The 26,372-nt window shown below is 37.1% G+C and overlaps 2 protein-coding genes across 2 annotated transcripts; one reads left to right on the forward strand and one right to left on the reverse strand.

Annotated features, from left to right (window-relative positions):
- The first annotated feature begins 619 nt into the window (after positions 1–619).
- On the forward strand, positions 620–6,736 carry LOC307147279 (urotensin-2 receptor). The gene is made up of 2 exons (XM_079851916.1): positions 620–1,792; positions 6,660–6,736. The coding sequence occupies exon 1, from the start codon at positions 677–679 to the stop codon at positions 1,757–1,759; it is 1,083 nt and encodes a 360-aa protein (XP_079708042.1). The 5' UTR covers positions 620–676; the 3' UTR covers positions 1,760–1,792; positions 6,660–6,736.
- ogfod3 (2-oxoglutarate and iron dependent oxygenase domain containing 3) lies at positions 6,582–26,286 on the reverse strand. Its single transcript, XM_079851913.1, has 9 exons — positions 26,079–26,286; positions 25,573–25,790; positions 23,743–23,818; positions 20,879–20,921; positions 19,252–19,316; positions 18,699–18,755; positions 18,140–18,293; positions 14,759–14,882; positions 6,582–6,836 (listed from the first exon to the last, which is right to left on the reverse strand). The coding sequence occupies exons 1-9, from the start codon at positions 26,144–26,146 to the stop codon at positions 6,700–6,702; spliced, it is 942 nt and encodes a 313-aa protein (XP_079708039.1). The 5' UTR covers positions 26,147–26,286; the 3' UTR covers positions 6,582–6,699.
- Between the last annotated feature and the right edge of the window lie 86 nt (positions 26,287–26,372).

A 26,372-nucleotide genomic window follows, 5' to 3' on the forward strand; every position in this document is an offset into this window, starting at 1 on the left:
AGAAAAAAGAAATAAAAAAACGGGTAATTTGTCTCTAAAATGTTTCACTTTTGCAGCCAATGACTACAGTCATTTTTTAGTCTGCAGTCCTGACTTTCACAGTAAGGGTTTATGAGAACACTGCAGATCCCTGTGGGACTAACCCAAGGTCAGATGCACTGTGATAATGGGGTTAACGTCGTTTGCAAATTGCAACACGCAAATGCAGATGAGAAAAATGTTTAAAAAATAACCTATATTTCACACCAGTATAAGAAGGTAGTCTCTCTTTAAAAAAAAAAAAAAAAAAAAAAAAAAAAAACTTGTCTGTAAAGCAGTCATTAAAACACTTGAAATGTCAACGTTAATTGGGTGCGTAACATCATATGGCTTTTGCATTTTTATTTATATTATGCACCTTTTTTTTTTTTTACTAGGTGTTTGTTTCCTGATATAGTGAGGGGAATCTTAGTAAAAGACAACCAAAAACTGTAAATAAATGCACGTTGTCTCTAAACTTTCTTCGAAAACATTTAGTGGCCAAAAGGCAAGTGCGGAGCGACGGTTTGACGTCAGGAGCAACGGACACCGGCGAGTGCGCTCAGACACATCTGTCAAATATCCAAACAGTGTGTGTGGGGTCTGGCGCACCTGGCATAATGTTCCCGCGCAGAGCTCCGCATTCACCGCGAGCGAAATGAATCACAACAAGTCTGGCAGTGTCAGCGGTCCGTCCCGTAGCAACTCCGGTTCGGTGGACGAGCTTGTGATAACATCGACTTTCGGGACGCTGCTGTCGGTGGTTTACATCGTTGGAGTTTCGGGAAACGTCTACACGCTGGTAGTTATGTGTCATTCCATACGCTTCGCCACTTCCATGTACATCTCCATCATCAACCTGGCGCTCGCGGATCTTCTTTACCTCTCCACGATTCCTTTCGTGGTGTGCACGTACTTTCTGAAGGACTGGTACTTTGGGGATGTGGGCTGCAAGATACTGCTTAGTCTGGACCTGTTAACTATGCACGCGAGCATCTTTACTCTGACAGTGATGTGCATGGAGCGATACCTGGCAGTGACTAAACCATTGGATACTGTGAAACGCTCCAAAAGCTACAGAAAAGCCATGGCGTGGGGCGTTTGGATTTTGTCCCTCGTCCTAACTCTTCCCATGATGGTCATGGTTAGCCAGACTACAAAAACAACCGCAGATGGAGGGGTGAAAAGGATGTGCGCGCCCACCTGGGCACCCCAGGCGTATAAATTGTACCTGACTGTCCTGTTCTGCACGAGCATAATGGCGCCAGGGCTTGTAATTGGTTACTTGTACACCCGACTAGCCAAGACGTACCTGGAATCTCAAAAGGCGTCGGCTGTTAATAAGAGCAGCAAGCGCTCGCCAAAACAGAAAGTTTTGATAATGATTTTCACGATCGTGCTCGTGTTCTGGGCGTGTTTTCTGCCCTTTTGGATTTGGCAACTTGTCCCCCTGTACCACAAGCCCTTCAGTTTAGCCTCAAACACGCACACGAGCATCAATTATCTCGTGGCGAGTCTGACCTACAGCAACAGCTGCATCAATCCGTTTCTGTACACGCTCCTGACCAAGAATTATCGAGAGTATCTTAAAAACCGCCACAAGAGTTTTTACCGCTACACGTCATCGTTTAAAAAGCGCCCACCGAGCTTGTACTCTTTGGGAAAGTCTGCGTCATCCAGTAATCAGTTTGAGTTCAACTCTGAGACGCTTGTCATGGCGCAGTTAAAGGTGATGCAGTGAAGAGATTGTAAAGCTTAACCCGTTCGTGTAAAGGTAAGCATGATTCTTCAGTTAAGTGAACTTTACTGTGCCCTGTACAGTGATATTCACAAACCTCAATTCCATCTTTAAATAATATATGAAAACAGATTAACATTTTTTTCCCTCGTGTCCCTTTATATAGCATAGGCTATAAAATGTGTTAAAATCAATAAAACTATGTCCTCAATAGGCACACCAATTTTTATACAAAATACATTTTTAACACACCATTTATTATTATTATTCAGAAGCAAATCATTTATTTTTAAGCATTCCATTTTAGCAACAAGCGAACTCATACCCACTTAAAAACTGATCAAGGCCATAACCTTATTTGAACGATGAACAATGAACGATGAACAATTTTGCAGATAAATGCTGAGAATCCCCTCCCTCCCCCTCCCCCTCCATTCACAAAACAACCAACTCATTCATATTTTCCACTTTAGCTTGGACCTAATTTATCCAGTGCACTAATGCCACATCCTTTGACTTTTAGATGGAAACATGTTCAGAAAAGTGACATCCAAAAGCAGGACTGTCTTGATTTCAAGGCCTAAGAGATACCCCTGTTGGGTATCACTTTATTTTACAGTCCTTTTCCCCATGTAGCCTACTTACTAAAGTAATTACAATAACTGGGTAATAAATACTAACCCTGAACCTAGCTAAACCTAACCTTAACCCATGTAGTTTCCTTATAGTGTACTTCCCTAAGAAAGTACTGGGTAATATAAGTACATGCAAGTGCACATACTGTAAAAGAAGTGTGTAACGCCCTGCTGAGATTAAATGATAAATCTGACCAATTCTCATAAACAACAAGCAGATTTTCTTGCACTTGAATGTTACATTTGTAATTACAACTGCAGATGTGGGAAGAAGGATCTTTCGACAAGCATGTGAAGATAACATAAGGCTATATACACCTATCATACATATATAGCCAACACACTACTGGCATAATCACTCATTACTAAAAAAAATAGAAATAGAAATATTGCTACATTCACAGTCCAGATAAAAATGCATGCTTTCAGAACTATTAATAAAGTTTATTGTGCCAAGAGTAACGTTTCCCACATATTTCTGGTAAGTCAAAATGCTGTGTCTTATCACAGAAATGTTGCATTATCTTTCATAGAGTTGTAATTAAGTGGATGACAAGGTTTTAAATCTAGTTTGGGGGGAAAACCAGTGTACAACTCTACAAAAAATAAATAAATATGTTTAATGAACCTACACTTACATATATCATTGGGTCCATATCATTGCAATAATACACAATGACACTATCATTTCTTACAAAGATACCAACTCGCAGTGAGATTCCACATAGCCAATCAACAAATGGTCCACTAATCTGAGACATTAGTGCACTAATACTAAGCACACTCATCAGTAGTCCATTCAGCTGTGCTTGCACACTAAGAAATGAATCAACAGACGATCTGGGCTAAAATTATCTACAAATTGCTTTCCCAGCTCACAATCCATATGGTGGCATTTGCCGCTTAAGGCTAAATTGGCCTGTGCATATTCATATATTTGAACTCTGAGCATAATACATTAGTGCTTGAGGAACAGTCAATGAGTCTAGCATATGTATGGGAAACACTGATATAGAAAAGTGTAGCAGGAGGCAGCAGTGACGCTTTACACACAATATTCTAAAATTATCTTTTTTATCAAGCTTTTATGTTAATGTTCAGTTATTTCACTTTAATGGCAATGAAAATGACCTATTAATTGTCATTAAAGTGAAATTACTGAACCTAAATATACGAGCTTGATAAAAATGCTCATTGTAGAAGAAAATTTCAGATGGCACTTAGAGGCTTTTGCATCTGAAGTCTTCATATATATATAAAGGAAATTCATAATGGTTTTTCAGATCAATAATATCAAGATTAAACAGCAAGCCAGTTGCAGATAATCCATTTGGATGGCTAAGAGAACGAAATCCTGCATTGTTCTATTTTGGTTCTCAATGTCAGGAAGGATTCAACGGTCTTTCAATTGTGTAAAGTGGGGACATATTCACCCACTCCATCTATATCTGGCAGATCCAAGGATGTGGAAGGATAAAATTGATTCTCTCAGTCACCATTTCTCTGGAGACAAAAGAACTGAAGCCATACAACTGGGGCCTGACGCTTTCATGCAGTCATCAAACTCAAGAGTGGGATGACGCTCAGACCAGGGTCATATAAGCAGTTTCTTGAGCAGCTCAAAGTGCCAAGCCTCGTGCTGGCAAAACATGCCGAACATGGTTTATCATGGAAAGTTTAGCACAAAAGTGGAAGAACTGAGCCTGATGTCAAGAGAGAGCATATCACTTTACTTAATGACACTTTAGAGAAAGCACTCATATTAAACAAAGCCCCCTTTAATAATAAATTACACAACCGAAGATTGAGGGCGCCAGTCAAACGTTTCATATTTCCTTTTGTATTTATCAGTCAAGAAATTAAATAAATCACAATCTCGCCTTGCGTGTTATTGTTGGGCTCTTCAAGTGGGTAGTCATAGGAAATTGCATGACTTAAGAGTAAACGGTGAGGAATGTTGTATCGCCAGAGGGAAGCTTGTGTTACTGTAGCCATCTATCCAGACTTTCTTGCGAATTGCTTGTGGTCGAACTACAAGCTCGAATGTGTCCTCCATTTGTTTTGTCTCATCATTTAATTAGCAACATCTGTTCTTTAAAACCGTAACACCTACTGGAAAACCCTCTCTTCCAAAAGGCATGCTTATCAGCTGTGATTTACATACCAGTTTAATAATCCGTCTTGACATCGAAGCAGCTGCCAATAATCAGGCAACATTTTAGCTTCAGGACTATATTACACATGTAAGAATGTAATGAGATTAACACAGATCCTAAAAACATGAAAAAGGTTTTAAAATGATTACAATATCTTAGAATAGGACTAATGCACTACTATACAAAAATTAGCACATACTGTAAGACACTCCTACACTTGCATAAATCCATCTACCTGAAGCCAAAATGTCTATTTATAGCATTACAAATTCTGTCAGTAATATTTATGAAAATAACACTTTTATTCAAAGAATCCTGAAAAATATGTTTCCTCAAAAGTATTAAGCAGCACAACTGTCTTCAACATTATTAATAAGAAATGTTTCTTGAGCAGCAAATCAGCATATTAAAATGATTTCTGAACGATCATGTGGCACTGAAGACTGGAGTAATAATGCTGTAAACTCAGCTCTGCCTTCACCAGAATAAATTTAATTTTAAAATATATTCAAATAGAAAACAATGTGTAATAGCATTTTACAAGATTACCATTATTTAAAACCATTATTTGAATAAATGCAGCCTTGATGTGCATTAGAGACTTATTTTAAAAAACGCAGTACATTTCAAAACAAGCACATTTATACGCATGAAGCACATCATCTCATGCAAATGCAGCTCATCATGGATAAATATGCAACGCCACAAGATATGGACGGATTGTATTTCAGTCGATTGTATACAGTGGCAATAAATCAACAGTTCAGCCTAGTCACTGAGGGGATCTGCCCTGACACACAAGACTGTGATTGCTGTTGACAAAACTGACTTGTTTTGCATAAACCTAAAACGACCATTTTATTAAGAGTCTTTGAACACTTGTTAATATTCAGCCTTACAGTAGCTAAAGCATGAATGAATTAGCAACTGAAAAAGGGGCATTACTAACCAAGAGAGTTATCCAATTAAAATATTGGTGCTGCAACAGGAACAGCAAATTAAGCATCAGCCAAAATTCATGAATCATCACATATGAGGAGACTTGGAAAAACAAGGAGCCTAAAGAGCCTGCTCTTCCTATTATAATAAAGCTGATGCGTGCATTTTAATGTACAAGCGGATTCAGAATGTGTCTAAAATTCTAGGTAAACATGCTAAGTTTTGCTTCGTTATTCATTCAAATTCACCACAGGTGTTGACAGATTCATAGCATAAGGTCTGAAAAACATACTATTGAGAAGATTTTAATAGTTACCTATGCTTTACATGAGAGAAGTAACAAACTTCTGTTTCAAATCTTACTTCAACTCACACAACAGAGGTGAAAGCATCCAGTTTTGGGCATTGGGTCTGTAAACCGAGACGCCAATTAGCTCAAAACAAGCGTGTTGTGATTGGCTGAATGACCACATGATGTCAGTGTAATTAAATCTAACACACTTGAAGGAGGGAATGTGTTTCCAAAAGCTCATCAGATACACAATACAACATTTCATACAGACATATTAAGTCAACTTTCTCTCCTTGAATATTACAACACACTCATTATCAAAGATATCAAAAAAGTTCTCTTTTAAAACTTTCATTCAAGTAGAAAGACACGTGTGAAGGAATAAAATGTTCTTTTGGTTATCTGATATGCTGATATTTCATTAGAAGCATATGCAGTTTTTGAAAGCAATTCTACAAAGAACTTTCTTTTCAGTTGTGACATAAGCAGAGATCTTTGACAATCGGGTTCCCAGCTCCTTGTTTTCATTACATACACCTGTTTAATCATCCCATTTGTGTTGCCTGTCTAGACAGTGATTTAACTATAATAATATAAAAGATTTTAAAGAGTGAAGCACAGCCAGGAAAGAGAGAGTTCAATTGTAAAGAAGCACCTTCCAAACCCAAAAGATGTGTGTCTTCAAAATGACAGCAGTTCAAGTAAATCTCCTGAAAACACCTCTTAAATTAAAAACATAAAGATAGACAATACCCATTCGAGCACAGAAAATCCCAAACATTTTTCTAATGGGACAATAAGGGTTTTTCTTTTATGCCATGAACCTGACTGTTGAAAGTGCCAGATGAGAGCGTTTCAGCATTTTCCTTTGTTTCCCCTAGGTTTCCTGTCACTCATCCGTCCCTTTGAGCCAGGTGGATCCTACGGCAGGGAGGGGTCATCAATGGCATAATCGGGGTCACATGTGAAGGACACCGTAATGGCGTATCGTGTGCCCCAAACGACCTTCTCCACATGGTGGAGGTTCTCAGAACCGGATGAGAAGAAAGATACTCGACCTGCAGGAGATGAAAGGAGAGGGACGATGACAGAGAGAAACAGGAAAAAATGTTGAAGTGATATGCGGAAAAACTGCACATGAAGAATGCTAACATCAGGCTAAAGTCAATCATGATGTTCGAACTCTAAGGATTTTCTACAGACTTTTCCCCCCTCATGATTAAAAAGTAGTTTTAAGTTGTATCTGAATTTAAATGTTTGTGTTTGACAATTATCGTTGCATTTCATGTTCACAGTAAATCTGAGTGCTGATGGAAAAAGGTTCCAAAGCCTCACAGTTGGTGCTGGGGATAATTACTAAAACATGCTAATTTTGCTTGGTTGGATTGTTAAATTCATTTTAAGACACTACATTTTTAAGAAGCAGAAAGGAGGCCTTTGCTAAACTTGATTTTTATGTAAATTACCTTCATTATGTCTGCCTGGTACTGGCCTTTGTAGACCATTATTTATCATGACAGTTGAACAGAATCTCATTAAATGTTCATGTTTTTTGAAAAACCGACTTTTAAAAGTGGAAATGCATGTGTAAAATTCCATGAATAAATGCTGTATGTTCAACCGCACTGCTGGAGGAATATCCATAATGCAACATAGATCCTGCAAGCTGAAAGAAAGCCAGAGTTAATTGGAAGTATTAGGCAATGCAATTTGAATTCTGTAATGGAAAAGGATGGAAGGAAGACGCAATATATGCGAAAGTGGAGAAAATGGTTGATAAAAACAAGCATGATATATGAGTGTCAAAGTATGACTTTGTAATGCACTATTCAACAGGTTCAGTCCTGAATTTACCAGGGGATAAAACACAATCTAATAAAAGTAACTTAAACCCTTTCAGTGATGGAAGCATGGTCAGCTTTAAGTTGTTTTGTAAATTATTCCAAGCAACAGAAGCATTAGATTTAAAATCCAATTTTCGAAGATCAGTTCGGACCTGAGGAACTTTGAGGTAAAACAGGTCATTTGAATCAAGATTATAGCATGCATTTGTATTAGATAAACAGACACAAATAAGGAGTTTGGATACAGAGATTGTAACTCAAGACTTATCATATAAAATGCAGCGACGAGTTTGATAGCTACAACTACTAATACAACGTAAAGCACTGTGGAAAAACAATATCCAGAAGTTTTTTTAGATAGTGTACTGGGCATTCATATGAAACAGATCTCTAAAGTCCAATAGTGGTAAAGAGGTTGCAGACACCAAATATTTCCTTGCAGTGAAAGAAAATAAAGTTCTGTTTCTGAAAGAATAATAATAAAAAAAATATTAAGCTTAAGTTTAGAAATGAATTCATCAATATGAAGCTTAAAAGATAAATGACTATCAAAAAAAATACTCAAGTACTTAGAACTTGCAACACATTCTATGTTTGTTCCCTGGTACTGGGAGGATGTAATATCAGAAAGATTCCTTGGTAGAGCTTTGGAATTTGAAAATATCATTCATTTGGTTTTATCTGTATTTTTAACCACTTTAAGTTGACATAGACGTATCTGTACAATATCAAACACTGATTGCAAGTACTGAAGTGCTTGTAAAGCACAACAACAAATGGCAGTATCATAAGCATAAAGATGATGCCTAGCATTGGGAATGTTATAACAGATATTACAAAGAAAATAAAATGGGTCCCAAAACAGACCCTTGTGGGACACCTTTAGAGACTTGACACCTTTTTTGCACGGAACACTGATACAGATGAGACGATTTACTCTTATGAGCCGTGTGCCGGTTCTTTTTTGTGAATCAACACAAAACAAGATTTGATTATTTTTAGAGAATCAAATTGTATTTATGTCACCTCTACAAATTCTTGAAAAGGTCAGTTCTTGCATAAATTGTTATAAATCAGTTCTGTCAAAATGGGAAAATTGTTTTATAAATCAATACAGTTTATCTACATCTCATTATTGATTCTCGATTATTAATTGAACAAATTTCAATTAATTGATCCAGTACATAAATTATTTTCTTATGGTGCTATTATTGAGATTTACAGCATTTACAGACTGACACATTTTTAATAAAAACATTCCTCCATAAAATGTTAGATTTCACAGTAAACCATGCAGATTGAAGCTGGACGGATATTACTATAACCGCATGCTGCCTCAATGCTAATTAGCCAAGTCTAATTCTGTACACTTCAACTGAGGATGCACAAGGAGACATTTGCTAAACAGGATATTTATGCAAATGACCTCCGTTGTGTCTGCTTTATTCTGACCCTCGTTGACCATTTTTTATTGTAAAAGTTACATTGAATCTCATTAAAATGATACAATGATGCTACATGTTTAAGAAAATGAAACGTTTCTGAAGGAAAGTGTATAATGCCACAAAACCTGCAAAACACCTAAGGACATCTAGAGTATTAGGCTTGGAAATTTTAAGTCCTGATTACAGTGTTTGCATGAAAATGAGAAGAGAAATGATATCAAGAAAGAGAGAAACTGGCTAAAAACACCAGGTTCAGTGATTTAGAAATTTAACAAAATCAACAAATTAAGCATGAAAAGCTCAGAGAAGAGCACATGGTTTGTCAGCATGTTGTCATTTAACTTGGTTCACAGGGAAACAATAAAATGGCAATTATTTCAGAGTTTTTAATGATGTGAACAATGAATGTGTTTCCATGGAGAGGAGTTTAATAAGAATATTTTCTCCACACCAATTAGGAAAAAAAGCTACTTATGAGCTAGTCTATTTTCTTGGTGAAAATAGTTTCTATTTCTAGTTTGGTTACATTTATTCCAGAAACATTTTTTCTCAATACAATGCAGAAATTGATGTGTCTGCATGTTGTCAGATATTATTCCTTTTTAAAATGTTTTTGAAGCTTAATCATGACAAATAGTTCTGGTCGCACATATGAACTGACTTGCCTTAAATTAAAGAACTTATTATTGGAATCAATAGGTTAAATGCAAAAATTGATATAAGAGAAACTATAGTTAATGTTAAAACCTTTAGATGCATACTATAAAGTCATAACATGACAGTATCTCACCACTTCTGCTTTTAAAAAAAGCATCCCTACATTTGCACTTCAAAACACATCTTAAACTGCAACCATTTCTTTTCGTCTGCCACCACAGATATAAGAAAAAAAAAAAAAGGCCTTTGTTTTTCCACCTGACAATAAAAATGCACCTGTTGCCTCCTTTAAACTCCTCAGCTGGCTCTAACCGCACTCACTGGGCCAAGAGCACGTTGCTCCTCTGTGACTTTCAAATCAAGAGATGCAGCTGTGATCCCACAGGATTCATCCAGCGGCAGGCGTCAATTTTCCCAGTGTGCCAAAAATAGTGCTTTCCCCCCATCCAATCTCATCTTAAAATATGACGTCATCTTTCACACTCTCCTTATGCATGTATCAGCATCCCCCTTCTCACCTCTGTCCTCCTCCCCCGTGTTAAGCACTGTGTATCTCAACAGGTCAATATCTCTCCTCACATCCATCATGGAAGAGGGAGGTTGATTGTCAGTCTAGTTATAATTACAGCCTGTTTGACAGAGTTATCCATCAGAGTAATAATTACCGTAGTGAAGATCAGGGCTCATCAGCCACACCTGATGTATAATCAACGCACCAACAGAGCATACTGCTTCTGCCACCCAGTGAACAGGAACACGTTCCACCTGCTACATCTAACGAACTGTATCTCAATTCATTTAAAACTGGAGGCAGGCATTCAAAAATCATCCCCCTTGCTGGAGACGGGGCACAACGGGAGTGAGAAATCCAGAGCTAAAAACACTGGGGTCTGATGAATAATGCATTAAAAAGGGTATTTTAAGCCTAGAACATCAGATCAGTGACACTGATATTATATTATATATATATATATAATGTCAACACCTGGGAAACTTTTGAAACGATTTTTATTCATTGTGTTTCACCACAATTTGCCAATAACACAGCTTACAAATCTACTTAGAATAGATTAATGCTACTTTTTGCATAGTTTTCAGTGACATGTCATCCATCAGAGCATAACCAGTTGCTTCAGAGATATTGGAGGGGGAATCTGCTTCTCACTCTTCTCTAAAATCTGGAAGGAATCTGCTTCTCTAAAATTGCTCACATTGGTTAAGTGATATTCAAGGCAGGTGATTAAGCTGGACACAGCAGATGTTGAAGTTCATCTTGGTGCTCCAGCTGTCCAGGTTTTATGATTATTAATGGCACCATCTTTTCCAAATTTTAGTATTGGAGTCTGAGATTAAAGTTTTAGCAATTGTGGCTCTTTCATGGATGTTGGCTTCTAAAAGTTCTCTATGGTGTGAAGTCAGAGAGAAAGAGACAGAGATAGAATGCCATACTTACTGTACCTATATTAAATAAGCTAATGTTGTTTGCTCTTCACACTTGCACACACGTTAGATATCAGTGAGCTCATAATGTGCTAAAACTGACAGGATAGCATTGTGCATGATTTGTTAGATTACTGTGAATGATGAAAGATCACTACCCTAATGTGCTTCCAACTCTTCAGCCCTGTCTGCCTTAATTTCCTGTTTGTCAAGCTTTGACAGGTACATGTTGTACCACCAACTGTATATATAAATGTAAACAAATAATGCCTGATCACTCACATAAACACGCACACATATTAATGCCAGCACCAGTACTGCTCTACAGGAAATAAAAAACACAAATTATATCTCTTTAATGTTTCTCTAAGACTTGACTGGAGATCTTAATGTCTCAAACTGTGTGCATTTCTCACCCAAAATCAAATGATCTGAGCTATATTCAAATTCCTTTAACAGGTCAGTATTGTGTTTTATCATTTGTTTCTGTTGTATTTCTCACAAGGAAGAAAAGACTGTTGACTGAAAAATAATAATAAAATAAATCACGTTGCAAGTTTAATTTAGCGAATGTGGTGAACTTATCTGCACGGAAACAAATAATCACACATTTTTAAATAAAAGTTACACAATACATGAAAAAATAAGTTGAATGTGCAAATATTAGTTGCCAAAACAAACCAAAAAATTCTCAGCAACGTACTTGCTAAGGTAAAAAAAAACGCATTATTCGCATTAACCTTTAACCTTTTAACGCATTAACCTTTTAACGCATGTTCATAAACGCATTATTTATGAATAAAGAATTACAATTAAAATTGTATGTATTTTTTATTTTTAAAAAAAGGTGAAGTGCAGTGCATTTAGGGATACACTTTTTCTGTAGTAGCTCTGTGTTGTTTGGACACAATCTTTCTTAGTGTTTAATGGTTTTCGCCAAAGCAAGTCTTGCCATGCTTTGTGTACAAAACTGTTGTTCTTAAAAGGTTGCAAACGCTCCTGCTAAACGGGTTCCCATAATCATCCTTTTTAGAAGTCTGACAAATAACCCATTTTACCATCTTGTACCATTTTAACCCATTTTCACTTGTACTAATCACTGCTGAACACAACTTATATAACGTTACACTATACAATATACAACCTAGAGTATATAGAGAATAAAAAGATAATGGCAATCTTTGTTTTTTTTCCTGTAGCCTAAATTACATTATTTTTGTTTAACCCTTGTACATGCACGTACAAAAGCATATCTCTTATCTGCAGTCACCTGCCATCTTCTATCACCTGCCATCAATCTTTAATGGGTTCAGAGAGCACTCCATGATCAAATGTCACGCTGCATGGCAAAACACCTCTAACCGGCCCAGTGGGGATATGTGGGGGCAGATTTTAAAGTAGTGGTTCTCAACCTTTTATGGGCCAGCGCCCCTTATCCATTATCCAGGTCCCTTATCTGAATGCCCACGCTGAGAACCACTATTTTAAAGGAAGGAGCCTGACAGTTTCTGTCATCATTGTAAGACGCCACCGAGTGCACCTTGGAAAATAGCAAACATTATCCACTCAAAAGTGACAGATTCTAATAAAGAGCGTAAGTGTAAATGAATTCACAGGCACGAGTCAAAATAAAAGCTTCTCCGTGCAGACCAAATAATCAGGCAGCTATTCATGGATGGCGTCATCATGGGACCTTATCAAAATGCCAGGCTGAGAAAACAAAACAATTAGTCCATGCAAAAGATATGTAAAACAAGTCATAAAGAGGTTTTGGAGTGTGGCTGTAATCATTGCAATGGAGGAGAGAGGCACAGCGAAATTCCATATTAATTCATGGTGGTCTCCAAAAAGTGATAATTATTGCTTATCCTTTCGCACTTCAATGCAAATACAGAACCATTTACATGATTCAGTAAATGGACTCCAGTGTGCGAAAGAACCTCAGCCATGCCAATTTAATAACCTCAAAGTTTATACACACTACCAGCAGTGTATCTTCATGACAGATTTATTATCAACTGGTTTTAGTACTTAACCATTGTGTCTTTCTACAGGAAGTACACTTATTGCGACTTTAAGTTGCAGTTCCCCCTCCCAATAGAATTCAAAGACTGGAAACTTACCATGTTATACAGAACTATCATTCTACATTGCACATTATATGCCACATTAGGCACAGTTACCAGGCAGAGCGTGACTGATCTTAATTTAAGCAGACGTAACACCTTGTCTAGCAAGAGGTCATTTGAATACTCAGGAGCACAGAAATGAAATAAATTCCCAGTGGGCATTAAATGTAAATCCAACAAGCTTTAAGCATTTTCATACACATATATTAAATATTTTTAATTTATATTAACATACCCTGCCATTCACAGGTTTGGGCTTGGGCTTACGATTTTTTTAATGTTTTTGAAAGAAGTATTTTATGCCCACCAAGACAGCATTTATGTAAGTCAATGTAAAAAAAAAACAAAAAAAAAAAAACAGTAATATTATTATAATTTTAAATAACGATTTCTATTTAAATATATTTTAAAGTATAATTTACATAATTTGCAGCTACCAGTGTCATCTGAGTATTATCATCATCAGAGTTGAAAACAGTTCTATTAAATGTTGCATTTTTGTCCAGGATTTGTTGATGAATAAAATGTTAAAATAAAAAACATTTATTTGAAATAGAATTATTCTTTGCAAAAAAGTTAAATGACGCCATCAATTACCAGCCTATTTAACCTATTAATATAAGTACAAATAATTATTTTAAAAAGATAATAATCTGAATTATTTTGCCAATAATTTGAAATTTAACGGCCTCAACAGATCACAAAACGTTTTCCTGTGGTTTAAAAATATCTAACTAATATACATTTCAAGCATTATTAAAGACAAGTAAACACTCAGTAATTAAAAAAGAACAAATAAAAAAATAAGCAATCGCAACAAATAGATACAACTGAACGAAGATATGATTGAAATAAAACTTTTTTTAAGATTTTCAAGTATTCAGGTACAGAAACTGTAATCAAATGTAAAATAACGCTGCACTTTATAAATAAAATATACATTAAAAATATAGTTAGAAAAGTTATTCAGTCAAGAACGAGTGAATTTTCTCTGTCTTTTGTTGTTTGATTAGTGTTATTATAGAGATGGCAGCAGGAATATTAGGCTGCTATCACTTTAAGAGTTGCAAAGATCCAATATAGTTACATATGCCTGCAGCTCTGAAAACAGTGCGGGAGTCGTCTCGCATTTGAATGGTTTAAAATCCTGATATGCTCACAAAGAAATCGATAAGAGAAATCGACATTTTTATTTTATAACAAGAATCCGATTCCTGACCTCAAGTCAACAACAATTAATATCTTCATTTTGGTGAATTTCTCATTAAACATATGCATATACTGTACATAATTAATTTGATTAATCAGAATATAATTTAATTAATCTTACCATAAATTCAATTTAATAATAAAAAAAAAAAAAACTGACAGCCACAATTTAATCCTTATCTTGCTTGAACACATTGCATTACTTTCATGCTTTTATACAAATCCCGACAATGTGTGTGATATTGTGTGTATTTACCAGCCCGTGGCTCCACCGTTCTGTTGCTATTCGGGTCCATGAAGACAAACCGTCCGCCACCAAACTCCAAACCATAATCGGACAAGTAGAGCAAAGATGTGTAGTCAAAAGATCCATAAGTCTCCTGTTAAAAAAATGCACATTTTAAACCCCATGAACATTTCTTTTCTGTAAAAACCTCAAAAAAATCTCAGCATGATCCTAAAGCACTAATTAAGATGTTTTAATAATCTTAGTTGGATGGGGAGAGCCAAATGGATCATGACGTGATGTGTAATGGAAGATTATTTGATCTAATCTCGGTTGATTGACAAATATATTAATTAATTAATTTTTAATTGCTGCAATTTTTATAACGTAGACAAGTAAAAATAAAAATACAAACATTTTAAAAAAGCCCTCAAGTAAAACCTAAGATTTCCTGGCTTAACGAAAGAGTGGTAGAATTTAATGGCATCCCTGGGACTTTAAACTCTGCTCTGCTTTATGAGGGAAATCTCTTTAGTGATCCCAAACCACACAGGCGTCACTTCTCTGCATGTCGGATCACACTTTTAACTACTTTAATCTAATCTAGGGTTTAAGACTGGCAGTATTTTGGCGACGGCACGTTGTTTCCAGTGGTTTTTCAGAGACAGATTAATGAGGAATATTCCACACACCTACCGCAGAGGGAGTACATTCAGCATTTGAGACGCTTATTTGCTTTTATTATTCTACTACCAATGCCAAAATATCATCCCACAACCCAAATGGACAAACCCTACCAGCACAGCACATTATCACTTTGGCGTAATGCATTTCTGACTAAACACGAGCTGATTCGAGTGAATTGTAAAACTGTATAAGCAAATGACATATGATGACGCAATGTGGACAATTACATTTCAAAAACAAACCAATAGGTGCAGCCACAAGCTACAACAACCTTCTCAATCTGTTTATCTTTTTGCCTCTCATGCAACATGAAGAAATCCAAAACACAAAAGCAATTTATCATCAGTGTAAGCAGTTTATTCCTCTGTGTTATAGCCAAGCACGTAAACCTCGCCTGCAAAGTGAAATGATCTGATGGCCACATTCATAAACGCACAACCAACTCCGAGATCAAAGGTACTTCTAAAGACCAGACATAAATGAACTTGAACTCGTTTTTAAATCCCCTCAAGACCTAATTTCAACAGCTAGAAAGTTATGTGGGAACATTACACAGTTTCAAAAATAAATCATGTCTTTTAAAGGCAATGTTATTGCGATAAATGTTGCGATTTTAAGTCTGGTGACTTAAGAATTCAGGATTCAAGAATTCAGTTCCTAAACGTGCTGTACCAAACATTGATTTGGGTGCATATATTGCTGAGCACTTCCATCTTTATGCATGAGAAAAATCTGAGAATAGTCTCAAATATGCTAAAAACAAAAGAGCCTGTGGCGTACCGCAAGTTCTGGCCCCTCCTGGGGCTCGTTATGCACGAGTAAGCACGTAGCACTAAAACCCTATTGGAATTGTTGTGATTTTCAAAGATCAACATTCTGCTTTAAAAGTGATCAGGCAGACCGTAGAGTCTTAAAACTTTGAGGGATGGTAGTACCAACCCCGTCTACAACATAACCAAGGCTGATGGTAGCTCATCGGCCTGATGGTAGCGGTACAACGATCAAAAGTACGAAATCTCTCATAACTCCTAAACCGTCAGTCGCAGACTCACTTATATCATTGGAATCCTTGGCTCAGTCTGTGGTCATGTGAAAAAGGACGTAGCAACTGGCCACTTGGTGAAATTTTTTTATTTATTAAAATCAAATTAAAAAACACGAAAACAGCTATAGCAATGCAACAGTCATTCTGAATGATTTGAAAACTGGCATGTGGTATCTTTGTCCAAGGTGCCGTGATGGTCTATGAGGACATTCACGCATTTCTAAAAACAAGGCCGCTGTCGGCCAATGAATTTTGAGCAACTGTTACATAAGGTTGGATTCGCTCAACCTCTATAACTGCAGTAACAACTCTCTGGACCCTCTAGGTCAATAATAATAATTTTAAAAAAAAAATAGCTATAACAGGGTAATTTATCAAATAGCCGTGGCCAAGTGTACCCAAAAGTCTATCAATCCTAAACGAAGACTCATAAATTCACGAAATTAGGTGAGCATATGCGACATATGATTCTAAAGAGGCATGCACGTTTTTATGGAGATAGGGACTTAGGTGACACTATAACTGTTAGAAAGGTGTAAAATGCTATATTTCTATGGCAAATCACATGATATTGCTGAAAATGGTATTTTTCGTGTTTGATTTACATAGAACATCCACGAAATTAGGTGAGCATATGTGACATACGATTCTAAAGAAGCATGCAAGCTTATGGAGTTTGGGCCATAGGTGGTGTTATAACTGTTAAAAAGCTTAAAAACTGTTAAAAAGCTGGAAAAAAAAAACCTGATCAAAAAACATATTTCCTAAGTAAATAACCTATAATGGCTGTAAATAGTCTCTTCCATCTATGATCTAGGACGGTGGTTACAGGCTTAAAACATAATACCTTTTTACGCATGTGCTTAAAGGCTTTAAAGCGATTGAATCCTGATAACTATATAGCTGAAAGCAGAAGTTATGTTATATTGGGCAATTTAGCCCGCTCTTAAATAATACTCTTTTTATGTTGCCAGTTCGGTTCTGAAATATTTTTTGTTAACGTTTCAAGTCAGTCTTTTAGAAAGCATAAATGTCTCATCAATCAGCATGTTTCAGTGCAAATCAATAAATGAACATTACAGTGTGCGATTCATTGTTCCCTGTGATTGTGATTCATGTATAGAATACATCTGTGCAGCATTAAAAGTCTGTGTAAATACAAAGTATATTAGCCACTTTAAAATCAAATTCAACTATTATATAAATGGCTCATGAAGCCGGGCACTACAGGGCTGTGGGGATCTCCCATACGCCAGTGATTGGGGTTGAGTGCCAATTAATTTCACATCTGTAATAATTAGCTGATGCGTCGTTACATCATGAATATAATATTAATGTAGTTCCATTATTCATATCCAAATCCCTTTGTGTTTGATATAAATACTTGTTTAGTGAGGCAAATCTTTAAGTTCTGCTTTATTTCAAGTCACTGAACTAATTTGATGTGAAACGTTATTTATTTATAAATGTCAACTTTGTAATAATATGGCCTATTAAAACTAGTTCAAAACATCTGAGCCCTTGCGCATGGAGATATTTTTGGTCCATGTTCTGAGAGAACCAATGTGATTGGCAGTTTCAGAACACTGGTCATAGAGTAAACATTAGCAGTTCTTTCACATTCCTAGGATATGATTTAAAAGCTAGACGTTAAGCGTTTTCTTGGATGTGCCGGTTACCTTATCGATATGTGGGTGCCAGTACTCATCATGAGTGGTTTTGGCAGAGGTGCTGTTGATGCAAGAGAAGAAGGTGGGCTTGGTGAGGTACATCTGTTTGGAGTCCAGACCAAACGTCTCAGCTATCGCCTTTTGAATTCGGCCACGAACATCCCTGGTTTAAAACAGAGCACATTCAAATTCTTTATATAGATGCCATCAGCTTGTGGTACTTTTATCCATCCATATCCATAATAGGCATTACAAAAACCACAGATTTTCTAAACAGCTAGTTGGTTGGCAAACTATTTTTGACTTGACACATTGTCGTAAAAATGCTAATGGTTTAAAACCTACATGAGTCACAATGCAGTGATCAAAAATGTTAAAGTGACAATGACAAAGCTAAAAAGAAAAGGCACACACAATAAATATTAATTTCAAAATTAAGCAAAATATAAAAAATACAATTAAATAAAGTAAAATAGACCAATGTTGGACTCTGAACTCAAAGAACTGAATGATTTGCGTTAATAGATTTTGTCAAAAGAAATGCTTCAAACATTTCCACATCACTCACTTGTATAGTTCAAAATCCTCTTCTGTAAAAACATCCCTTATCTCATTCTTAAAATATCTGTGGATGAAAAAGCATATGGATTGATTTGAAATATAAGTAAAAGACCAATATCAAACACACCACCTTAAACATTTGTAGGATGGCAGCCATTTAAATACTGCCGCCACATCAAAATGCATGCATCAATAGATACACACCAAATGTCACAACAAGCGTGCCAACACATGCCAGCTGTACAAGTTAACTGCCAGCACAGTACCAGCCTGTGTGTGGGCACCAAAGTGTAAACCTCATAAAAAGACATGAGGAAAATCTCCAGGTGTAAGAGATGAAGACACGATCTTTCACAATCGAAGCTAGAAAGTCATTCCCATCATTGCCGCCATTGATTTCTGCTCATCTCCTCGGGCACAGGGGTATACTTTGATGTTTACATGAAACGCACCTCAAGAAATCTGATAGAGCTGGGATTTGAACAGATCAAGCAGTCGGTGGAGTTCAATTGTAGACGACATCCTGTTAGATGCCGTATAAATCCACACAGAATACTCACCTATAGATATTAACAAACTGCTTTCCCATCGACAGCGCCCCAGAGTGAAGATCCAGGATGGAGGCCTGTACACAACAAAAATGAACGGAATAAAGACAGTGGAAACACTTTCAAAGTGGAAACAGTCAATATTTGACTATAAAAGCCCAGCTTTCCCTAGTGTCTCTGGGTCTGACTCAACTCCAAAGACAACCACTGAGGGCTCGCAACTACCCGAGTGCTGGACTGTACCGCTGAGGTTGTTGTTATTCATGCTTCATCGTAAGGTCAACAGATGGACTCCTCTCAGCCCTGGTATTCCCTGCTCTCTGTCTCCGCACACATCATAAATCATCATGATGGGGCTGATCTGCTGTTAAAAACTCAGCGGGACCCTCTTTTATACCCTCTTTTAGTTCACTGGTTACACTCTATAAAAGGCCTCTTTGCCTGGTGAGATCCCAGACTAGGTTTCTACCTGAAAAGTTCATTGTATATAACATTATACAGGTATCAGATATTCTCTGTGTAATCCACTGCAGTTAAAATAAAGTGAACACCTCATAAAAGTAATCCACGGTCCTTGCATAAGAGGGGTTCAAAAGTCACCACAAGTGAACATGCTTAAATTTAGCATTTTTCTACACATGAAATGTATAATTACAAATTATATTACCAGCATAACAATGCGTGAAAGGCTTGAACATCAACATTCAAAAGTTTGGGATCAGTACGATTTTTTTAAAGAAATGCATACTTTTATTAAATTGACAGAAAGTGACAGTAAAGACTTTAATAGCTATACAAAAGATTTATATTTCAAATAAATGCTGTTTTCTTGTGCTTTCCATTCATGAAGCATCCCGAAAAAAATATTAGTCTCATTATTAGTCAATCAGCATATTAGAATGATTTCTGAAGGATCATGTGACAATGAAGACTGAATTAATGGCTGCTAAAAATTCAGCTTTGCCATCAAATACATTTTAAAATAGAATATTTATAAAATAGAATAGAATTTAAAATAGAATAAAATAGAAATATAAATATTTGTAATAATATTGTAATAATATTTCACAATTAAGTGTATTTTTTTTAAAAGTTCATCGCCACTCCATGCCACTATAGCAGAAACATCACATCAAACTCTAGCTGCTTAACTATTCCACATAAAAGGATTTTATATTCATTCTAAATTGTTTCTGGTGCATTATTCTACAACATGGTTCAGGTCTCGACACCACATGTACTTTCTATTATTATCTTTTTAGTATTTTACCATTAAGCCACAGAGTGATGAACTGGTGAGTTGAGCTTAATCCGTTACGAACGTAAAATGCAATTTCACCACTGGCAATGTCACACGCTGTTCCCATCAAACATACAATAGTTGCTTCCAGAACATGCCACCCACTGAATGTGAATTCTCAAGCGCACTCTTAATGAAAGTGCTTTCCTGTAGAAACTCAATCATACCAAACAATATGGTGCCATCACAATGGAAAAGAAGTTTGCTTTTGAATTCCAGCTGAAGTCTCAAACATAGTGTGTACTGCCCTCTTGTGTCCTCAAGCAGCTGCTTCCTTTATAGACCAACATGCAGCAATTTTTAAACACGAATGCAAGCATATGAAGAGTTTCTACTCACACCACCATCTGAGCCAGCAAGTGATATCCCCCGCTCAGCTAACCTGAGGAATTAGAGGAAACACACCTATTTATGCATGTACACTTCCATTCAAAAGTTTGGAGTTATTAAGATTTTTTTTCTTTTCTTTTTTTAAGGATACATTCAATTGATCAAAAAATAAAGCAAAGACATTTTCAAAGACCCGTTCACACCACTAATGAGAACTATAAATATAACGATAACTACACTGCTCAAAAAAATAAAGGGAACACTTTTTAATCAGAGAATAGCATCAAGTCAGTTAAACTCCTGGGATATTGATCTGGTCAGTTAAGTAACAGAGGGGGTTGGTAATCAGTTTCAGCTGCTTTAGTGTTAATGAAATTAACAGCAGGTGCACTAGATGGGCAACAGTAAGACAACCCCCAAAACAGGAATGGTTTTACAGGTGGAGGCCACTGACATTTTTTCCCTACTCATCTTTTCGGACTGTTTTTCACCAGTTTTGCATTTGGCTAGGGTCAGTGTCACTACTGGTAGCATGAGGCGATACCTGGACCCTACAGAGGTTGCGCAGGCAGTCCAGCTCCTTCAGGATGGCTCATCAATACATGCCATTGCCAGAAGGTTTGCTGTGTCTCCCAGCACAGTCTCAAGAGCATGGAGGAGATTCCAGGAAGACAGACAGCTACTCTAGGAGAGCTGGACAGGGCCGTAGAAGGTCCTTAACCCATCAGCAGGACCGGTATCTGCTCCTTTGTGCGAGGACTCGGAGGAACATGATGAACACTGCCAGAGCCCTACAAAATGACCTCCAGCAGGCCACTGGTGTGAATGTCTCTGACCAAACAATCAGAAACAGACTTCATGAGGGTGGCCTGAGGGCCCGACGTCCTCTAGTGGGCCCTGTGCTCACTGCCCAGCACCAGGGAGCTCGATTGGCATTTCCCATTGAACACCCGAATTGGCAGGTCCGCCACTGGTGCCCTGTGGTTTTCACAAATGAGAGCAGGTTCACCCTGAGCACGTGACAGACAGGAAAGGGTCTGGAGAAGCCGTGGAGAATGTTATGCTGCCTGTAACATCGTTCAGCATGACTGGTTTGGTGGTGGGTCAGTGATGATCTGGGGAGGCATATCCATGGAGGGATGCACAGACCTCTGCAGGCTAGACAATGGCACCCTGACTGCCATTAGGTATCGGGATGAAATCCTTGGATCCATTGTCAGACCCTATGCTGGTGCAGTGGGTCCTGGGTTCCTCCTGGTGCACAACAATGCCCGGCCTCATGTGACTAGAGCATGCAGGCAGTTCCTGGAGGATGAAGGAATGATACCATTGAAGGGCCACCACGCTCACCTGACCTACATCCAATAGAACACCTCTGGGACATTGTGTTTCGGTCCATCTGACATCACCTGGTTGCACCTCAGACTGTCCAGGAGCTCAGTGATGCGCTGGTCCAGATCTGGGAGGAAATACCCCAGAACACCATCCGTCGTCTCATTAGGAGCATGCCCCGACGTTGTCAGGCATGCATACAAGCACGTGGGGGCCATACAAACTACTGAGTACCATTCTGAGTTGCTGCAATGAAATTTCAGCAAAATTGACAAGCCTGCTGCATCATTTTCTCACTTAGATTTCCGGGGTGTCTTTGAATTCAATCCTCTGTTGGTTGATCATTTTCATTTCCATCAAACGATGTGGCATCCTTTCGTTCATAACACATTACCCAGTCCATATTAGTATAAATATCCAGCATGATATTTTTCCCCATTGAGATCTGATGTGTTTTCAAAGTGTTCCTTTAATTTTTTTGAGCAGTGTATATTAGCCTCCACACCTCAGGACGATATCATTCTGTTTATTATAAGCACGCTGCAGTTTTGTCGTTTGCCGCTTTAAATTCCCAACCTCTTTAAAGCAGGATGGATTCTGATTGGCTGTCAGTGTTTTTATCGTTCATCAGCTGGAAAAAAATTATTCTGAAAGTTATTCCAACTATATAGTTTCTCGGTGCCGTTATCTTTGTGGTTGTGGACTCTGCTATTCTTTTATATCTAGAATGATTTTAGAACTATATCTTTATCATTGTAGTTATGGTGTGAACGCGCCTTAATATTATAAAAGATTTCCATTTCAAATAAATGCTGCTCTTTTGAACTTTCTATACACTTTCAGTATCACGGTTTCCACAAAAAATATTAAGCAGCAAAACAGTTTTCACCATTTGTAAGACTGAGAAATGTTACTCGAACACCAAATCAGCATATTAGAATGGTTTCTGAAGGATCATTTGACACTGAAGACTGGAGTAATGATGCTGAAAATTCAGCTTTGTCATCACATACATGTACGAATACCCTAAAGGAACATGGTGATGAAAAAAAAAAAAAAATGGGAGGAAAAATTATATGTAAATGCATTTGCATTGTTTTTGCAAATGTCCCACCGAAAAACTTACCATTAATTTGCAAAACTTTCATTAAAAAAAAAATATATAACTTAAGTACTTTGCGAGGGAACAAAGTCCGAGGGAATGCTAATATTTTGAAAGCAAACAAAATTTCTCGGGGGTACGCAAAACTTTTACTAGAGAACACAAAAGCATTGAAATATATTTTTTCCTCACATCCCATAGTTTTTCCAGCACATTGTCCCTTTAGGGGCTCGGTAGAAATAAACTACATTTTAAAATAAATAAAAATAAAAACATTTTTTTAAAAATTATAATATTTCACAATATTACAGTTTTTCCAAATAAATGCAGCCTTGTTGAGCATAACAGACTTCTTTCAAAAACATTAAAGATTCTTCCTGACCCCAAGCTATTGAGCGATAGTGTACACATTTTGATGTATGTCTGTGTGAATGTGTACCTTCTAAGCTTCTGTGCCTCCTCCAAAGTCACAACACTGTCTGAAATAGCTCTGCCGCATTTTGCTGGGGTGCAACCTGAGGACAGAATGCATTAGCCGTTCATATCGATTCATTAATTATGACACTAATTAAAGTAACTGGCTCTATGCCTCTGCCAAATTTTCTTTTCAAACTGCATATTCAATGACACATTCAGCGAGGCAGCTTGCCTTGCAAAATGTACTGCGTAATGACTGAAATTTATTCCAGCATCCTCTCAAAGAGGAAGCGCTTTTGGTCAGGCAACATTCACAGTGGGGTGTTCAATTCACAACAAGGCTCTAAGTCCAATCAAATTCCACATTATACAGTATTTTGGCATAGATTCATATGCCACTTGGTAGAATCCAAGTGGACCTACCAGCAAAATGGCTACGGTTGGCTTTGGGACAATATATTTTCCTGAACATATTGTCTCTTTCCCAGAGTTTATTTGCACCCGTCTTAAAGAGAGTGGTATGAACTAGAGCCAAGGGAACGCTTGTTAATTCCAGGGCTTGCTTTGTCCGTGGAGCGTAGAGCTTTTTGAAGCTGGTGTGAGGTTCGGTAATGAGTCCTATGTGGGAAGCTTCAGACTGTCAATCACAGCTCTGGCTCCTCAACAAATATCTCCCTTCATGATTTACACCGATGGAATGCACAGGTGCTGGCTTTGTTCAAGCAAAGCTGTTTACTCCTAGAAGTTGTTTGGGAGCAGGTTTCCTCTGATACAGCAATGCCCATTAGTTCAAAGTATTTTCATAAACTTTTGGAATAACTTCTGCGCTCAAGAGTAAAAAATGTAAATAAATACTTAAATACTAAATACTTTCCCCTCTTGACTTTTACACTAACTGGCCACTTTTTAGATATACCTTGCTTGTATCGGGTTGGACCACCTTTTGCCTTCAGAACCTTTTGCGTCCAGTTTATATACTATCTATGCCAACAACCATGCCATGTTCAAAGTCACTTAAATAACCTTTCTTTCTGATTCTGATGCTCAGTTTGAACTTCAGCATATCGTCTTGACCATGTTAACATGCCTAAATGCTTTGTTACATTGCTGCCATGTGATTGGCTGATTGGATATTTGCATTAACAAGGACAATATCATATATATATATATATGTTAATACACATTATTTATTATATTTTCTCTACAAAAGTAACAATACATGTAAATGCATTTTAAATGTCACAGTTGAAAACTATAAAAAATGTCTTGCAAGGTAGCAAAATTATTGTAATGAAATATAGATTGGATAAGTACACAAAAGACCTCTTCCAGTTCAATATGCAAACAATCTCAATAACATAATGGTTGAAAGGTATGGACACATTCGATCTGTGTTGGTAATAACTTTGCTCAAGGAGGGAAAAAAGTTAAATGACAGTTTTAAGTATTATAACTGTCATTTGACTTTTTATTCCTCATCATTTCTATATTATATATTATAAATATTACTTATTTATAATATATAAAATTATATTTTCTCTAAAAGAAAAAGGCAACTCAGTTAAAATAAAACATACTAGCCAAATAGCAATAGAATTGTAATTAAATATGAATACAAATAGAGAAAGAGTTTGATGGTAATATGTAGTATAGGCCTAGATAAAAATATAAAAAGACCAATTGCAGTTCAATATGCAAATTTCACAATAACATCATCGTTATTGCATGTTAAATTGATAAAACCCAGAAATGCACACCAAAACCAAAGCTGAAATGTCCAATAAAGTTTGCAATGTAGTCTGCACTTTGAGGGGATGAAGCTCAGTCAATGGAAGAAGAACCACCAACATACCTGGGAATAGCTTGTGCTTTTTGTAGTCTTCAGAGCAGTCCACCGTGAACACTCTGGGCTGAGTGAGGATTTCACCTCTTGACACCAAAGTGTGTTTAAAGTCATCAGTCCATGTGAAATACACCAGGCTCCCTAGTCCAGTCACAGTGACTCCTATCAACAGCAACAGCATGGACCAGTTACCTCTCCATGAAGAGGCCTGTCTCTGCGCATTTCCCCTGAATGAACACACCATATAAATACAGCCTGAGAACGCAGGTCGCATAAATACAGCCTAAGAACACACAGGCCTATGATGGACTGTCAGGTGTGCATTTCTTTCATCCATTCATTTGACTGTCAGTTTGCACAACGAAAGGAACATGAGAAATACATTTATTTTCCACTATGCAGGGAGTATTCTGCACGTAAACAAGGATTTGAAACAACATCACTCATTATTTTTCTGCAAGGCAAAGTCATTGTGAGCTCATAAAGTTTCAGAAATTGAAAATCATTAACGTTACCTCTTAATTTTCTTTTCAATGGCGCTACTTTCTGGGTTTTTACTGATTACTCGTCGTTGTACAGTCATGTTTAATACATATACCTGTCTGCGTGCATCAACATAACACGTGTATGGTTTCGTTTCACTCAACGTTTGTACTGAACTGCTCCATACAAGTTCAGAGCAGGTTCAGAGTGAAAGCGCCCGGAAGGACGTCGTCAAACACTGGACGTTTATAGTGTCAAAATAAAAGTCTAGTATATTTACGGTATACAGATCAGATGGCACTCTTTTGTATCGTGTGACGGAATTT

This window comes from Squalius cephalus (assembly GCF_949319135.1).
Source record: "Squalius cephalus genome assembly, chromosome: 19".
Lineage (NCBI taxonomy): Eukaryota > Metazoa > Chordata > Actinopteri > Cypriniformes > Leuciscidae > Squalius > Squalius cephalus.

Coding starts and splice junctions, on each gene's coding strand:
- LOC307147279 (XM_079851916.1), top strand. CDS start 677: ATGAATCACAACAAGTCTGGCAGTGTCAGCGGTCCGTCCCGTAGCAAC.
- ogfod3 (XM_079851913.1), bottom strand. CDS start 26,146: ATGACTGTACAACGACGAGTAATCAGTAAAAACCCAGAAAGTAGCGCC. Junction 19,317..20,878: donor TTGCTGGCTCAGATGGTGGT/GTGAGTAGAAAC, acceptor TGTTGTGTACAG/GCCTCCATCCTGGATCTTCA. Junction 18,756..19,251: donor CAGTTTGTTAATATCTATAG/GTGAGTATTCTG, acceptor TTTCATCCACAG/ATATTTTAAGAATGAGATAA.